At 38.6% G+C, this 19215-nt stretch overlaps 1 protein-coding gene across 28 annotated transcripts in view; it reads left to right on the forward strand.

The window, feature by feature from the left end:
- SEC31A (SEC31 homolog A, COPII coat complex component) overlaps positions 1-19215 on the forward strand; it is a 76956-nt gene that overhangs the window by 55862 nt on the left and 1879 nt on the right. For 8 of the 28 annotated variants that reach the window (XM_032239751.1, XM_032239750.1, XM_032239754.1 and 5 more), the window contains 6 exons: positions 1207-1545; positions 9232-9270; positions 11424-11482; positions 12862-13125; positions 15502-15621; positions 18673-18744. In XM_032239751.1, coding sequence (XP_032095642.1) covers positions 1207-1545; positions 9232-9270; positions 11424-11482; positions 12862-13125; positions 15502-15621; positions 18673-18744 — 893 coding nt within the window. The remainder of the gene's footprint in view (positions 1-1206; positions 1546-9231; positions 9271-11423; positions 11483-12861; positions 13126-15501; positions 15622-18672; positions 18745-19215) is intronic. The other 20 variants (XM_032239764.1, XM_032239769.1, XM_032239765.1 and 17 more) reach the window with 9 other exon arrangements.

Consider the following 19215-nt stretch of genomic DNA (forward strand, 5'->3'; position numbering starts at 1 on the left):
GGATTACTTGAGGTGAGGAATTTGAGACCAGCCAGGGCAACAAAGGAAGACCCCATCTCTACAAAAAAAAAATGTAAAAATTAGCTGGGCCTTGTGGCACCGATAGCGTATAGTATGAGCTACTCAGGAGGCCGAGACAGGAGAATCCCTTGAGCACAGGAGTTTGAGAGTACAGTGAGCTGTGATCACAACATTGCATTCCAGTTTGGGTGACAGAGCAAGACCCCGTCTCAGAAAAAAAAAAAAAAGCAAGACCAAAACTCTCTAATCTGGGTATAGGTCTTTGCATTAAAGGGCCAGGCGTGGTGGCTCACGCCTATAATCCTAGCACTTTGGGAGGCCAAGGCGAGGGGATCACAAGGTCAGGAGTTCGAGACCAGCCTGACCAACATGGTGAAATCCCATCTCTACTAAAAATACAAAAATCAGCTGGATGTGGTAGCATGCATCTGTAGTCCCAGGTACTCGGGAGGCTGAGGCAGGAGAATCACTTGAACTCAGGAGGTGGAGGTTGCAGTGAGGTGAGATCGTGCCACTGCACTCCAGCCTGGGCAACAGAGTGAGACTCCGTCTCAAAAAAAAAAAAAAAAGGCATGAGTTGGTTGCCTGATTGTTTACTAACCAACTATATACAGTATGTAAAATATAGTACTTATTTTGTTAGGGATCATAGAGTTGGCAGTTAATCTGGAACTGTGTTCAAACTCAGAATTTCAATAGCTAGTGATTTAACTGGATGTTGGAGAATATATTTGATGCATAACAGTAGTGTTCACCGTACCGTTCTTACTGGGAGGAAGGTCTGGAGCTGCCACCAAATTCCATGTAACTTTTTCTGTAAAGTGGCGTGCTTTGAATGTGTAATTCTTGCCTGGTTCCATCTGGTGGTCACTGTAGTCTTTTCACAGGATCAGCAGAAGTCTCGGAAAAGGGTCAGTCTTACAGTTCTTGGGTCTGATGATTCAAATATTTTCATAACCAGCAGCAGTTTAGGGATGGCATTTTTCAGATACTGAATCTATTGAATTCAAGTGTATTTGGGACATCTGAGCCTCAAAAATAGAACCGTATAAATTTTTAATTTGGGATTATAATTTATTAATGATTTAAATCATTTCTATATACTGAGATAACTTTTTAGTTTTCTGCTACTATCTGAATAAACTTGTAACTAATTGAAATTTCTGTTTCTTCTCCTTGGTGTAGCTTATCAACCAGCCCAGCCGTATCCCTTCGGAACAGGGGGGTCAGCAATGTATCGACCTCAGCAGCCTGTTGCTCCTCCTACTTCAAACGCTTACCCTAACACCCCTTACATATCTTCTGCTTCCTCCTATTCTGGGCAGTCTCAGCTGTACGCAGCACAGCACCAGGCCTCTTCACCTACCTCCAGCCCTGCTACTTTTCCTCCTCCCCCTTCCTCTGGAGCATCCTTCCAGCATGGCGGACCAGGAGCTCCACCATCATCTTCAGCTTATGCACTGCCTCCTGGAACAACAGGTACACTGCCTGCTGCCAGTGAGCTGCCTGCGTCCCAAAGAACAGGTCTGCGCTTGAAAGGGATTTGGTTTGGCCCCCTCTTTTATTTGTTTATGAACAGATGGGTGGATGGAGGGGTATTATTTCTGTTTGTAAAGTGGGTAATGTGAGGTGTTGATTGATGTTTCTTTTTTTCTTTTTTTTTCTTTTGGGAGAGGGGCGTGGATAGAGTCTCGCTGTGTTGTCCAAGCTGGGGTACAGTGGTGCGATCTCAGTTCACTGCAACCTCTACCATCCAGGTTCAAGAGATTCTCCTGTCTCAGCCTCCCAAGTAGCTGGGATTACAGATGTGCATCACCACGCCTGGCTAATTTTTGTATTTTTAATAGAGACAGGGTTTCGTTGTGTTGGCTAGGCTGGTCTTGCACTCATGACCTCAAGTGATCCACTCTCCTCGGCCTCCCAAAGTGCTTGGATTATAGGCATGAGCCACCACACCTGGCCTTGATTGAGTTTTTTTTTTTTTTTAATTTTTTTTTTTAAGACCCAGTCTCATTCTGTTCCTTAGGGTGGAGTGCAGTGTCGTAATCTTGGCTCACTGCAACCTCCACCTCCTGGGTTCAAGTGAGTCTCCTGCCTCAGCCTCCTGAGTAGCTGGGATTATGGGCATGAGCTACTGCACTGAGCTAATTTTTGTATTTTTAGTAGAGACAGGGTTTCACCATGTTGATCACGCTGGTCTCAAACCCCTGACCTCAGGTGATTGACCTGCCTCAGCCTCCCAAAGTGCTGGGATTACAGGTGTGAGCCACTGTGCCTGGCCTTTGGAATTTTTATAAGAAATTTTAAAACTCCCTGAAAGTGCGCCTCTCTCCCGTAATGAACTTTAGTTGCTACATGAGAAAAACTTCAGAGCTTCGGGAGGGTAGGAGTGTATACTCTGCCATTGAACTTAATGTAAGTAGATTTAGTTGACACTAATTCCTTGAACAAAGTTATACTCCATGTTTTTACTGAGAAGTTTCAAGTACTTAAAATTATTTGGAGAGAGTCAGGAAATGGGCATCTGTTGAAAAACTATTGGGTAATATGCTCAGTCCCCGGGTTACAGGATCAGTTGTATGCCAAACTTCAGCATCATATAGTGTAACCAGGTAATGAACCTGCACGTGCACATATACCCTCTGAATCTAAAATAAAAGTTGAAGTTATAAAAATAATGAAATAAAAATTTTTTGAAATGAATAGTTGCCAATAAATGTTGAATCTCCATGTTGAAATACAAACCAAGTTCCCAGCTTCAAAGCCCATGTTCATTCTTCTAATACCAGGTAGTTAAGCTCTGGTGTAAATGATAGAAAACTATCAGCACTGTAATTTCAAAAATCACCCAGCAACACTGAGGCATTTATTACTTTATAATCTAAATTAAATGTTTGCATATTCTTTTTCTCCTTAAGCAGAAGTGCATTTGGCCTTGAGATTAGCCTTTGTTTATTTACAAAGTAACAGAATGTTTTAACCTGGCTGAGAAACAGATTAATAGGAAGAGGAAGCCAGACAAACACTCTCCATTGTTCAGCATGCAGTATGCCTATCTGCTTTGTTACCTCTTGCATGTTAGTAGTCGGCTATATTTTAATCTACTGACAACTTTATGTTATTTTCTTTTAGGATTTCCTAAAAGTTTTGCTTAGGTTATATAAATAATTGCAAACAAGGCTGGCCTGGTGGCTAGTGTAATCCTAGCACTTTGGGAGGCCAAGGATCCACCTGGATCACCTGAGGTCAGGAGCTTGAGATCAACTTGGCCAACATGACGAAACCCCGTCTCTACTAAAAATGCAAAAATTAGCTGGGTGTGGTGGTGGGCGCCTGTAATCCCAGCTACTGAGGAGGCTGAGGCAGGAGAATTGCTTGAACCCCAGGGGCAGAGGTTGCAGTGAGCTGAAATTATGCCACTGCATTCCAGCCTGGGCAAAAAAGTCAAACTGTCTCAAATAATAATAATTATAAACGAAAATTTTGTCATTGTTCCATTTTGTTTTAGATAGTGATTTTGTTTAGGATTTAGAAATTCCAGCTGTTCAATGGATAATTTCTGACAGATCCAGAGACTTTCATGCCCTCTATTAGTGAACCACAAAATTATGTGCTCCAGGTGCAGAGAAACTAATGCCCCAATCTGCAGAACATTGATTGGGTAAAGTCTCAATGGATACCTGTTTAATCTACAATCAGAATTATCCCTGACAGAGGTAATGGAGGCAGAAAAGACAGTCCATTTCTAGTGTACAGCAAATAGCTCTGTTATAAATTGGAACATATAATTTATATTTAGGCCAAATTTTGGAAAACCTTAAGTGCCAGGGCAAGGAGTTTTACTTCATATCATTCAATAAGATAGAAGTTTCTTATGAAGGATTTTGAGCTGCTGAGTGGTGCAGTCAAAGTGGTACTTAAGGGCGATTAATCTGGATGTGGCCTTGCAAGATAGATTGTGGGTAGCACAGCAGAATCAGAGGTAAGAAAACCAGGCCTTTTCCTAGTTCTAGGTAGGAGATGGTAACAGCCTGAGTTGGGATAGTGCAATGCTGTTTCTGTGATGGCAGCACAGGACAGCAGGGAGTTTTCCCTGTTTTACTCTCTAGGATAACTGCCTGTCACTCTTGTTTCTAGGGGGCCCCTGGGTTAATGTGTGCTTGTTTCTAAGGGAGAGACCACTTTCAAATATGAAAACTATAATTTAATTTGCATATATAATCTTGTACTTCTTCACATAGAAGAGTCTTGAAGGGGAATAATACTGCATATTCTCATGAAATAGTGTTCTGAAATTTAAAAAAAAATTCATGAACATTCCTTAGGCAAATTTTAGCACCTGATTTTAACTATTCAAGTAAAGGAAAGCATGATCTTTTATGCTTTTCCATGATTTTCTTGGAAGAATTATATCTTGTATCATTGGAAAATGACTTCAAGGATTCATGTCTTTTTAAATTTTAATTTTTAATTTTGTGATACTTTTTTTACACATGTGACATGCTAGGCTTATAGGGAAATGAAAGGAATATGGTTAACAAAGATGCTCTATTCTTTCTATTTCAAATTATCTTCTAGCCAAAAGTCTCTATGCTTTTTTTTTTTTCTCTGAATCCACTGAAAACTATCTTAGCTGGTGCATAGATTCTACCATTATGCTCCTGTAAGAGTAGCTAAGAAGGATTCCAGTGAGAAGTGGAATTGGATAAGGATGGTGTGCAACTCCGCCCTTGCATCTGAGACCAGCACTTCCCTCTTCCTTCCCTCAAAGATTCTATGGAAGATGAATCTCTGTGCTAAGGTGGATAAGACTATAGTATCCAGTGACATGCTATATTTATTTATTTATTTATTCTTTTTTGAGACAGAGTCTCACTGTGTCGCCCAGGCTGGAGTGTTGTGACGCAATCTGGGCTCACTGCAACGTCTGTCATCTGGGTTCTAGCAGTTCTCCCACCTCAGCCCCCCGAGTAGCTGGGACTACAGGTGCATGCCACTGCGCCTGGCTAATTTTTATATTTTTAGTAGAGACAGGATTTCACCATGTTGGCCAGGCTGGTCTTGAACTCCTGACCTCGTGATCCACCCACCTCGGCCTCCCAAAGTGCTGGGATTACAGGCATGAGCCACTGCACCCGGCTAGAACTTTTTAAAAAAAATTTTTGTGGGTACATGGTGGATGTATATGTTTTTGAGGTAGATGAGATATTTTGATACAGGCATACAATGCATAATAATCACATCAGGGGAAGTGGGTATTGGAGTATCCATCACCTCAAGTATTTATCATTCTTTGTGTTGCAGACAGTCCAAGTATACTCTTCTTAGTTATTTTTAAATGTACAATAATTATTGTACATTATGTACACCCTACATTATATAGTCACCCTGTTGTGCTATCAACTAGATCTTATTCAGTTGTGTCAAACTACATTTTTGTACCCATTAGCCATCCCTGCAGAACTTTTTCATCCTCTCGTACTGAAACACTGTACCCATTAAACAGTAATAACTTTTGTTCTACTTTCTGTGTATTTGTTCTAGATGCCTTGTATAAGTAGAATCATGCATTTGTCCTTTTATGTCTGGCTTTTTTGACTGGCATAATGTTTTTCAGGTTCATCTATATTATAGCATGTATCAGAATTTTTTTAAAGGCTGAGTAATACTCCCCTTCTGTATATCTATATACCACATTTGTTTATCCATTCATCTGCTGATAGACATTTTGTCTATTGTGAATAATGCTGCTATGAACAGGGGTGTGCAAATATCTGTTTGAGTCCCTGCTGTTAATTCTTCAGTGTACATACCTAGAGGTAGAATTGCTGAATCAAACAGTAATTCTACATTTAGTTTTTTGAGGAACCACTACACTGTTTTCCACAGCAGCTGCACCATTTTACATTCCCACCAGGAATCCACAAGAGTTTCAGTTTCTCCACATCCATGCCAACACTTGTGTTTTCTGTTTTTTAATAGCCATCCTAATGGGTTTGAAGTAGTAGTTCATTGTGTGCATCCCTTTTTGAAGAATTGGGATCATAACACAAACACAAACATACATGTAATTTTACATCTTACTTTTTTCTTTTTTTTTTTTTTGAGACAAGTTCCATTCTGTTATCCAGGCCAGAGTGCATTGGCTCAGTCTTGACTCACTGCAACCTCTGTCTCCCGGATTGAAGCAATTCTCATGCCTCAACATCCCAAGTAGCTGAAACTACACGTGTATGCCAACACATCTGGCTATAAATTTTTGCATTTTTAGTAGAGATGGGGTTTCGCCATGTTTGTCAGGCTGGTCTTGAACTCCTGACTTCAGGTGATCCACCCGCCTCGGCCTCCCAAATGCTGGGATTACAGGCGTGAGTCACCACGTGTAACATTAAGTGATATTACACATTTAATATCACGCCTGCCTTATTTTTTTCTTAATATTACGCTGTGAATCATTTTTCCATGCCCTTAAAGTCATGTCATGTTTTAAAAAGAATAAGAGATTATCCCCACTTTATAGTATTTTGAAAGAGTAAACAAAAGGTAGGGAGGATTTTCTCCTTTTCAGTTTTCTGGGAGATTTCTGTTCAAGATTAAAATGTGCTGTGTTGACTTTTTGGTTTTTTTTAAGTATTGACCAAGAGTATCATTTTTCATATTTTTCACATCCATAATGTCTTCTGTAGGTATGTATGTTCTTCAGGTAGATTTGTTTTACTTCCTGTCGCTATTAAAGGATGCCTCTATAAAGGAGAGATCAGTTGAACGGTTTGTAAAAAGTCATATTTAGGCCAGTTGCTGTGGCTCACGCCTGTAATCCCAGAACTGTGGGAGGTCTAGGTGGGTGCATCACTTGAGGTCAGGAGTTTGAGACCAGCCTGGCCAACATGTTGAAACCCCATCTCTACTAAATATACAAAACTTAGCCAGGCATGGTGGTGGGCACCTATAATCCCAGCTACTCGGGAAACTAAGGCAGGAGAATTGCTTGAACCTAGGAGGCAGAGGTTGAAGTGAGCCGAGATTATACCATTGCACTCCAGCCTGGGTGACAAAGCGAGACTCCTTCTCAAAAATAAATAAATAAATAAATACATACATACATACATACATACATACATACGTAAAATGCTTGAGTAGGAGAATTTTTTTTTTAAGTCATATTTAAACAGTCTAAATCTATAAAAGCAAGATTGAAAGGGGTTAGAATTGAGACAAAACTCTAAATCAGTAAAAGGACTCTTGGAGCTTTACTAAAACACATGGCTTAATATGTTGCATGGTTTGAGGTTAGGAGGAGTCAGTCAGGCATATATTTTGGGAGAGGAGAATTTTATTATAAAATATTGCCTTCTATTCAGCAGGCCTCCCCACGCCCCTTTAACTTGTTCAGGCTAGCCAACTGACTGTTCCTCCTGAGAGACCTGTGGGTTCTGATTCTGTTCTGTTTTACCCCTAACTTTGAATTTGATTTTATTATGACTTTGGTGTCATTTTACTAAGGGGACATAAGAAAATAGTTCCACAGACTTTTGTGTGCTTCTAATAGTTGGTGAAGTCTGGATACCCTCCCAGCTTTAACACCCAGAGCTTAAAAGCAGTCCTCATCTGCATCTTCCTCTCATGAGGCAGGGGAAGAGAGCATGCTGTTTTGACCTGACCATAAAGGGTCAAGCCCAAACTATTTCCAATACTTTTAGGTTTGTAATATATTGGCTCCCTCAGCCAGAAGCTGAAGCCTGGTGATAGAGAGTGCCTTAGTAGTTGGGAATCAGGTCAGTCCTCCATTGTAATGCACACACTGTGACTCACTAGACATGTATGAACTATAGTGTTATGAAGTCATATCTCACATGGAGAGGTAGGTTGTAAAGTCATCATTCAAGGTAAAAATAGAAAATCACTTATAGTCAGTTATCCTTGATCCTTTTTAAAGTTAAACCCTAGATGAAACAGTTGGCTTGCATTTATATATTGTATGAAAAACATCTGTCATTAAACAGAATTGTACACCACACAATGAGAATTCAAAATATGGGATCACCTCTACTGCCTCACAGTGTCCCTGTGACATGCTTCTTGAGTAGAGTTCAAATAAAATTGAACTCACTATATTTTTTTTCTTTTTACTGCCTATTTAATTGCAGAATGAACTCACAATTTTAATTACTATATTCTTGTTTCCTCCCTCCCTTATCAACTGATGATCGTTGAATTCACATAAGTTAAATGTCTGTGACATACTGACACTGCATACCTGTGATTTGAGGCTGGGCCTGGCCCGACCCTAAATATTTGACAATTGGAATTGCTATGTTAGGTGTCAGCCTGTTTTTCTCTTCTCCACTGCTAGAAACTTTGGTTTCCTATGAGAAGTAGTGATTTCTGGGAGACTTATGCTGAGTCTGCAAATCCATATATTCTTACAGAAAGGACCATATGAGATTGTTACATTATTTGTTGGGCCTATTCTCATATTTATGCACAGTGTGACTCCAGAAATTACAGTTTCTCCAGTTCTGTCACTATACCGAATGAATTAGAATCTGTGGTTTAACAAGATCCACAGCTGATTTGGATTCACAGCTTTGAACAATACCAAAATAGACACATTAGGTGAATATGTTAGGAAGTGCTATCCCCTCAGTGATATATATTTCTGAACTTCATTAGTCAAATAGTAGAAAAACAATACATGCAAACAGTTAGGGAAACATTGTTATTTTAAATAGAAAGCGATAAAATTTTCTCTTTAAAAAGATACATCATAGGCCTGGCACAGTGGCTCATGCCTGTAATCCCAGCACTTTGGGAAGCCGAAGCTGGCGGATCACCTGAGGTCAGGAGTTTGAGACCAGTCTGGCCAACATGGTGAAACCCCATCTCTACTAAAAATATAAAAATTAGCTGGGTGTGGCGGTGAGTGCCTATAATTCCAGCTACTTGGGAGGCTGAAACAGGACAATCGCTTGAACCCTGGAGGCAGAGGTTGTAGTGAGCCAAGATCGTGCCATTGCACTCCAGCCTGAGCAACACGAGTGAAACTCCGTCTCAAAAAAAAAAAATAGAAAAAAAATAAGTTTTGTTCTCTTATAAAATTAATTTACACTTTCTGGGGATTAATGAAGGGAGAAGAAACAATTATAAAATGAGTAGACTTTAAAATGTCTTCAGTAGTACCGTTAAGTAATTTTTACGTTTTATCTACAGAAAACCAGTCTATCCAAGACCAGGCACCTGTGTTGGAAGGTGAATTGGTTGTAAAATATACCTTTGGAAATCTGTGAATGATTGAATACAATTAATGAGTATACATTAACAATAATGCATGTCAATCTCAAAGATGATGATATTCCTGATCAGGATCATCTTTTTATTTGGCTTCATAATTGAATTAAATTTTGGAACTGATTGAATTTATGTGATTTCACAAGTAGCTTTGTTATCAAGGCTGTTTTATATAGACGTAAAGAAAAAACTATGCCAAGACTGTCTTAAGCTACTGGTAAGACTAGAAAGTGCGGATATTTGAATGATTAAATAATTGATGGAGAACCAGAAATTTAAGAACTTGTTAATCAGAAAGCAGCATATCATTTAATATTTTGTGGTTAACTCTTAACTCTTTTGAGCCATACCTGACTTTCTGTCTCCTAGCAAATGTATAGGAAATTAATTGTTTTTGTTTTATTTTATTATTTTTAGACAGAATCTTGTGCTGTCCTCCAGGCTGAAATGCAGTGACACAATCTTAGTTCACTGCAATCTCTGTCCCCAGGTTCAAGCAATTCTCCTGCCTCAACTTCCTGAGTAGCTGGGATTACAGGCGTGCAACACCACACCCAGCTAATTTTTATATTTTTAGTAGAGACAGGGTTTCACCATGTTGGCCAGGCTGGTCTCAAACTCTTGACCTCAAGTTATCCACCTGCCTTGGCCTCCCAAATTGTTGGGATTACAGGAATGAGCCATTGCACCTGGCCTGAATTCTGTTTTAAAATCAAGACAAATAAATGCTGGTGGTTAGGCAAAGATCTGTATTTTTTTTAAATTTCTGTGACTTTGGTTTGCTAAACAGTTTTCTTATGACTAAATATTATGTATATCAGTTAAACAAGTACAAATTAAAATATTGAAAAAATGTTTATTGGAAAGGTAATTTTTTGTCTTTACACATGTAGATACACAAAAATTTCTTTAACAAGTATCTGGTTTTCTTATAGAGGATATCAAAACTCACATTTAGTGAAATGTAAGAGAATTAATTGTGATTTAGAAATTATTCTGTCTTGGCTGGGCACAGTGGCTCACGCCTGTGATCCCAACACTTTGAGAGGCCAAGGTGGGCGGATCACCTGATGTTGGGAGTTCAAGACCAGCCTGGCCAACAATGGTGAAACCCCATCTCTACTAAAAATACAAAAATTAGCCAGGTGTGATGGTGCACTCCTATAGTTCCAGCTACTCAGTAGGCTGAGGCAGGAGAATTGCTTGAACCCGGGGGCAGATGTTGCAGTGAGCCGAGATCTTGCCACTGCACTCCAGCCTGGGAGACAGAGCTAGACTCCGTTTCAAAAATATATATATTGTCTTATTTCCAGCATGTTGTATTCCTTTTTTCTTTAAAGATACTGGCATTAAAGTACTTAATAAGTTGTACTACTGTTGTTCACTTTTCACTTTGAAATAACAGGGTTTTTTGGTTTGTTTGTTCGTGTGTGTGTGTTTTTTAAGAGGAAATTTACTATAGTTGGTAGTATTTTAATTTTATATTTTCTGTCAGCCTGGGATTTTTTTTTATGGTATTAAAAATCTTAGCACAGATATTTGAATACCCTTTTTTGCTTTGCTTATAAGTAATTCCCAAGGCAAAGATGATTTAAAAAATTACTAGTGCTACATAATTGGAGTCTGTTTTTTTTTCTTAACATATTTTTACCATGTTTAGAATAGATGATTTGCTTATATTGAATTGCCCTCTTGGCAAATAGGAGATTGCTAATTTTATTCTTTTTTTTATATGTGCTGAATATATCAGAATCCTTTTTTTTTTAAGCAGAGTTTGTATTTTCATTATTAGGAGAGAATAGTAAACTGATCTTTGCAGGTTATGCACCAGTGTAAATAAAAACTTCACCATCCCAAATTTAGCACAGCTCTTTCACTTTAAATGGAAACAGTGTCAAGATATCTTACCTACCAAGTGAAGACCTTATTCCTATTAAGAGGTGTGAGAGTGAGAATCCAGGGCTACATGGTGATCCCCACACTCGGCTGGTAAACCCTTTGTGGCAGTTATCTCAGGGTTAAGGCAGAATTTTGAAGTATTAGGTGATGGATTCAGTTTTATTTTTTTTTCTTTCAGGATTCTAAAGGAAAACGTTCTCTCTTATCTGTTATAGGTCCTCAGAATGGTTGGAATGACCCTCCAGCTTTGAACAGAGTACCCAAGAAGAAAAAGGTACTAGAAAAAGTTGTCCATCCAATGACCTACAGATGTCCTACAATGACCTACACCATGTAGCCACTTGAACACACTATACTTCACTGATCCTTTTAAAGGCGAAACTGACTGAGTGATATATTTAGAGTGTATTTCAACATGCATCTTCTGATCTATGGAGGGAAAGAAAGGAAATAGAAAACAGTATCATCAACACCTTGTTCTGATGATGGTGATATAAATTAAAGCCCTTTTAGAAGGCATCTAGATATAAATTCCCCCTAGGCTTCTTCAAAAAGTAGGAAATTTCAGGCTTCAGGGTTGCTTTTTTTTTTAGGCGTTACTTTTGTCTTTGGGTTCTACTAGTCATCATGAATTTGACAATTAAATTTTGCACTTTTTCTGTCATATATAATATAAATGAAGAAATAGCCTTGTAGCTGAGCATTGTTCAGATCTCAGTAACTCTTAAGAGCTGTTAGAGCACAAAATAAGACACTTTTTTTCTGCCCATGCTATTTTCAACTTTTAAAAAATTTCCTAGTGACCATCCCCAAATATACTGAGAGGCCATAATATGAAATTAGGAGACATTAAATGAGGAAAGAATCCCAAAAGTTATGTTAGTATTAATCAGAAACTTAATTTAGTACTCTTAGTACTAAATTAAGTGATAGGATTGCCAAATAATGTCTACTTAGGTATTACATTCTGATCATACTAAACACATGTGCACACACACACACATACATACTTGGCACCTCTGATTCCATTATCGCTACATACAGTTCTCCAGACCTGATATCCTCTTTCAAAAATGCCATGGTTTTAGCTCCCCTTTATTGGGGGTAAGTATAGGAGGGCAAAGGGAGACAAAGAAGGTCCAGGTTTGAGCTCTCTACCCCTCTTAGCCAAATCAGCTGTTTTTTTTTTTTTTCCCTTTTGAGGCAGAGTCTTGCTCTGTCACCAGGCTGGAGTGCCGTGGCACGATCTCAGCTCACTGCAACCTCCACTTCCTGGGTTCAAGCAATTCTCCTGCCTCAGCCTCCCAAAAAGCGGGGACTGCAGATGCGTGCCACCACACTCAGCTAATTTTTGTATTTTTAGTAGAGAAGGGGTTTCACCATGTTGACCAGGATGGTCTTGATCTCTTGACCTTATGATTTGCCTGCCTCGGCCTCCCAAAGTGCTGGGATTACATGTGTGAGCCTGGCCAATCAGCTCTATTTTTATGTTTTACTCTGTTTATTCTGCATAAGATTTCATTTGAAAAAGTACTTACTATTAAAAAATTTGTATAGCCATAATATAACCTAACTCCCTTATTTCAAGCTGAGGAAATGTTGCTATCCTTTTTGTTCTTACTCTTGGTGTCTTTTATTTCCATCTTTTAACAGATGCCGGAAAACTTCATGCCTCCTGTCCCCATCACGTCACCAATCATGAACCCGCTGGGTGACCCCCAGTCACAGATGGTGCAGCAACAGCTTTCAGCTCCAGTACCACTGTCAAGCCAGTCTTCATTCCCACAGCCACATCTTCCAGGTGGCCAGCCCTTCCATGGCATACAGCAACCTCTTGGTCAAACAGGCATGCCACCATCTTTTTCAAAGCCCAATATTGAAGGTGCCCCAGGGGCTCCTATTGGAAATACCTTCCAGGTAACAGTAAATTTGTAGAAGTGAAATGGGAAGATGGCTGTGTTTCAGTATATTTTCTTTAATATGTTAACTTTTATGATTACATGATTATTACTAAATATCTAGATAATCTAAACAAAAAATAGTAACTTTTTTTTTAAGATTGATCATGTATGTATATTATTTTTCAACTACATGGCCATATACAAACTTTTCTAGAAGAAGGTTGTACGTTTGAGAGTGTTTGTTTACTTTAAGTTGGCTTAGTCAATAGCCATAATTTAAAATCAGATGAATCATCCCTGCATGTGAGTTTGCTAAGCAAAAGCTGTTTCCAAAGATTTTTCTCTTTAAAATAGAAAATAAAAATGTAGTGAGTTATATATTTTTATGTGTATGTATAAAAGCTAATGATATATCTTTATCTTCAGATAAACATTTTACTCACACACAGACAGCCAGTTGGCAAAGTCCTGCGTGTTGAAAAATCTAACACATTTTTGCATAACACACTTAGACATACAGAGTTAAATATTTTGATCTGTTCATGAAAACTAAAGCGCTTAGACCAAAGTTCAATATAAAAAGATGAAACAAACTCCTGCCCAAGTAAAAAACTAGTTCTACTGTTTCTGTCTTTGATTCATTGAAGTCAAATTTATAAAGATTGTGTATCTTGTCACAAGAGTATACTTCACTGTTTAGAGATGATATGTCTAAGGAATTTTTAAACATTAAAAGTTGCGTTATAAAAACATTCTGAGAAAGATGAGAAGACATGGTTCTTTCTGAAAAAATAAAAAATTACAGAGTTTTGTTTAAAAAAAAATGATTACAAGCCTGTGTTATTTTGGGAAGCTACTCAGCCACTTCTCTTTGTTTAGACCTAGGTTCTCATGCTGTACTCACCTAGACCTGAACCTTAGCTACCATCAAAAGAGAAAGATACACAGTGTTCCAGTGTTCAGCCAGGCCATACTCCCAGCTGCCTGCCTACTTGGCTGTCTTGGAGGCACTTCAACCTCAGCATGTCCAAAACCTAATTCATACTCTTCCTCCAATGAAACTTAGTAATCTTTCATTGTTTCCTATTTTCAGTGAGTGGCACCATAATCTTTTCTGTGGAATCCAGGCAAAAACCTGGAGATCATCTTTATACATTTTTCCCTTTAACTTCTATTTGAAATCTGTCTCCCCAGATCTTGTTGATATTACTCCAGAATATTTTTTGAATCCTTTCTTCTCCACATTTCTACTCTGGTCCATACTACTTTCATTTCTAGTCTTCATCAGTGCAGGAATTGGTCTGCCTAATCCTAATTGGTCTGCTCATATCTACTTTGATCCATCTCTAATTTGGCCTTTTTTTCCTCTTTGCCTAAAACATTACATCTTCCCATTGCTTTCAGGATGAAGACCAAAACATTCAACATTGTCTGGAAGGCCTCAGCTCATACTTGCTGTTCTCTCTCTGCTCCAGCTATATTGGCCTCCTTTTAGCTCCCTTGTACCATGATCCTTCTTTTGTACATGTTATTCCTTTTGTCTGGGATGCTCTTTTTTCCTCACTTAACTGTTCAACTCCTTTTTGTCCTTCCAGCAAAATTTCCTGAAGAGAGCCTTCCCTTCCCTTCAGTCAAATCCCAGTTATAGCATCTTTTGGTTCCACTAAGTGTTAACATACTACAGTTGCTATTTTACATACGTTATATGATGTTTTTAAACTGTGCCTCTTCCATTAGCCTGTAAACTCCCTGAGAGCTGAGATCATTTCTGTATTGGCTCAACAGTAGCACATAGCCAGTGCCTGTACATAGTTGCCTAATTTTTTTTGAACGAGTGAAATAATAAACTAATAAAACTTAAACATTTCTTCTTTGTTCTTTCATGTGTACGCTCAGCATCATCGGATGTCTTCTCTTAATCTTTGGCTTAAACTTGCAGTTTTGATCACAGCCCAGTTAACAACTTCTAAGAATAAAACAAAGAATAGGAGAATGCCAGGATACATGAAATTGAGCCAACAAGCAGAGCAAGCACCATTCTAATCAGTCAAGTGTGTTTTCCAATGCCTTGTTTTTATTCTCTGCTAGCACGTATTTATTTTCCATCAGTTACATCGAATTTTGACCAACATATGTTACCTAATCAACCAACTACTTTGTATCCAGTCCTGCATATGAAAATCCAAACTTTAGGAGGAGCGCCTACACTTTGTACTAGATACCTGGTTTTCATTTTTACTTATCCTAAGTGATTTCACATATTACATTTTAATTTGATTTTGAATAGGTCTGTCTACAAGGTTGTTATTTCTGTTTATCACATAGATTCAGGATTGTGTCTATAAGGTACCTTCTGGTCATTTCTCATCATTTTTTGATGTGTTTCTTCCAGCATGTGCAGTCTTTGCCAACAGAAAAAATTACCAAGAAACCTATTCCAGATGAGCACCTCATTCTAAAGACCACATTTGAGGATCTTATTCAGCGCTGCCTTTCTTCAGCCACAGACCCTGTATGTATACGTATTTTTTTTTAAATCATATTTTACTTAATTAAAAGAATCCTTGGCCAGGCATGGCGGTTCATGCCTGTAATCCCAGCACTTTGGGAGGCCAAAGCAGGAGGATCACTTGAAGCCCTGGAGTTCAAAACCGTCCTGGCCAATATAGCAAAACCCTCTCTCTACTAAAAGTACAAAAAATTGTGTGTGTGATGGAGTATACCTGTAGTCCCGGCTACTTGGGAGGCTGAGGCAGAAGAATTGCTTAAATCCGGAAGGCAGAGGTTACAATAAGCCGAGATCGTGCCACTGCACTCCAGCCTAGATGATGGAGAGAGTTCATCTCAAAATAAATAAATAAAATAAAATAATCCTTTATGGAGTTCTTCTATAATTATTGCTTGAAGTCCTACAAAGTATATTTCTAAAAAGTTTGTACAAAAGTAATAAACGTAGCACTTACATAGTTTGCATTACACATAGAAATATATTTAATTTTTTAATATATATAAATATACTTAATCTTCACAATAACCCATGGCAGATGGATTTGTCATTTTTATTTTACAGATGAGAAAATTAAGGCAAAGAGCAGTTAAGTAACACTTAAGGTCAGAGCCAGCATTCAAACCCAGACAGCCTGACTCCAGAATTCATGCTCTCAACCATCAAGCTATACTGCTTCTCATCAACAAAACTGTATTTGGCACATAAATAGAATATAATGGTGCTATGCACGAAGCTCACATTTAGGATTTCTTTCTGAGCTTATATTGAAACTGTTAAAAGTAGATAGATATCTTCTAAAGCTCTGCAGAGATATTAAAGATAGTTAAATGTTTTAGATATCATAGGCATGTTTACATTTAAAGCAACTGAATTTACTTAGTTTACTTAGGATACCCATGTATTGCAATGACAAAAATTCCACAAAGCCAGTCTTAAGTGAAATTTCATTTTCTCCCAGCACACATTGAATATATTTATTTAATCATCGCTACTTGTCTGCATGAAAAAACAACTTCTTTTTTTTTTTTTTTTTTTTTGAGACAGAGTTTCGCTCGTTACCCAGGCTGGAGTGCAATGGCAGGATCTTGGCTCACCACAACCTCCGCCTCCTGGGTTCAGGCAGTTCTCCTGCCTCAGCCTCCTGAGTCACTGGGATTACAGGCACGCGCCACCATGCCCAGCTAATTTTTTGTAGTTTTAGTGGAGACGGGGTTTCACCATGTTGACCAGGATGGTCTCGATCTCTTGACCTCGTGATCCACCTGCCTCAGCCTCCCAAAGTGCTGGGATTAATAGGCGTGAGCCACCGCGCCCGGCCGAAAAAACAACTTCTTATTGTTCATCAGACATTGAGTATTAATATGTGCAGCCTTCTGCTGGTCAGTGGCTTTGTGGAAAGCCATTTTCTGTACTGAAAGTGTCAGGAAAGCAGTTAACATAAACCTTAGTGCCTGACATTCTGGGGGCGATGGAAAGACCAAGGTGGAAACAAGAGAGTCAACGAGGCTGATAACCAGATGTATGCTAGCCCCTATGCACAGTCCTAAATATACAGGCCATAGTCATTCAAAAATGGAAGCATCTGAATAAAAATGACAAAACGCCAATTCTTCAGGCATGAGTCAGTATAGAGAGGTTGGGAAGACACATAATACACGGCCCAACTCAATACATTTTTTAAATTTACCCTTCTCTCGGTCATGATACTCTCTTCCTCCTGGATACCCAGGAGCTCTGGGTAGTAGAGAACCACAAAAAACAAAGTGTTCCTATAATTCCTGTAATTAGTTGGGGAAGAAGTTCTAATATCCTGCCGGCTGCCCACGCCCCCTTGGGGTAGAGCTCCTATTTGTAGATAGATAAGGTTAACTTTGAGCAAGGATTATAAGGGCTCCTTTCCACAAAAGTTCATTTTAATCAATAGTTGTAATAGTTTTTATAGCATGGATTTATCATATTTTCACTTCATGTCTAAACAGCACAAAGTAATTTTGCCACACCACTTGGTATGTAGCATTCTTGATGGCCTGTCTCTATTTCTCTTCTCCAAGCACACTGGTATTCCTTCCTTGAACACACCAAGAGCACTTCAGCATCAGGGACTTTACACTTGCTGCTCCTTCTGCCTGGAGCTCTTCCTCCACATGTCTCATCAGGCCTTTCTTTACTACCCACAATTCCCAACATGTTTAGCCCCCTTCCCCTATTAACTTTTCTTCATAGCAGTTATCACCACCTGACATGCAATATATTGTTCATTTAGTATTTCTTCTCACCCACTGGGATATGAGCTGCATGACATACAAGACTTTGTCCGTAGTATAACACATAGTAAGCAGTCAATAAATATTGAACTAACATAAGTCTGTGGTGTAATGTACATCATTAAGTTACTCGTGTTGTAATTTTAAAACTGTTAGTTTTAGAATAGTTTCTTTGACTATACTTACAGTACTACGGTAGAGAGGGAAAAAAGGCTTAATAATGTGTTTTACTACTTCCCTCAGTAATCTTTAGTTGCCAAAAGATAGTTTTCTTTTTTTCTTGATGCTTTAAAGGATTTAAAGGCAGGATTAAACAAATGTAGCTAAGTGTTTAAGTAGTATTTTTGAAAGGCTAAAACAAGATTCCACAGTTCACCTATATGTTTGCCTTCTAGTGCCCATGATCTTCAATAACTGTACTTAGCCCTTCTTTTCTGTGATACACTGACCCACTGCTGCCCCCTGATGCTTGTGAATATAGTGCAAGCAAATATGCATGTATACCTTATCCAGGGAGTGTGTAGTTCACATGAAATCCAATCAGTACTCCATTTCATAACTGGAAGGAAGTCTCATCCTCTCCTCATCCCACACCCCTCCAACCACCACCCTTGATAGATGATGGATCTCTGTTCTAATAATCTGTTCAAGTTTCTTAGTTGTAGGTGTCTCCATTTCTTTATAAAATGAAGCCATTCAGCATCTTAAGTATAAGGTTTAGTGCAATGAAATAGGGTAAGTTCTTAAAAGTTAATGTTCCAATATAACATCTGCTTTTTCTTTCCTGCAGCAAACCAGGAGGAAGCTAGATGATGCCAGCAAACGTTTGGAGTTTCTGTATGATAAACTTAGGGAACAGACAGTAAGTCTTGGAGGAAAAGGATTTATGATAATCATTTATTCCTAGTTACTAGTAAAACAGGTGTCTTATCAGCACTCCCATTTAGTATGCTTGGGGCAAAGTTGTCATGACAGTTAGAGAATTGGCTTTGCTGTGTCTGAATCATAAATTCCACTCATTGGGGATAAGGGGATATGGCTTTGTTTGTGGGTGTGGGTTTGGGTGTGTGGAGTGAGAGATAAATTTTAACCTTTCTTATGACAGAGTATATATACAAACTGGCCTGTGTTGACCATAAGGTAACTGACCTTCTGCTGTTCCTTTAACATGGCCCAGTATTAAGAAATCAAAGAGTAGGCAGATACTCTGTTTTCCAGGGACTAAATCTATAATCTTTCTCATAGTCTAAGATTCTTGATCCTTTTATTTTAGGATGCCATTATACAAAAGCAAAGCCAAATGTAGCCACAAGATGAACAGGGTAATATATTG

The sequence above is a fragment of the Sapajus apella genome, unplaced genomic scaffold, assembly GCF_009761245.1.
Source record: "Sapajus apella isolate SASKATOON/1434 unplaced genomic scaffold, GSC_monkey_1.0 scaffold45, whole genome shotgun sequence".
Taxonomy (NCBI): domain Eukaryota; kingdom Metazoa; phylum Chordata; class Mammalia; order Primates; family Cebidae; genus Sapajus; species Sapajus apella.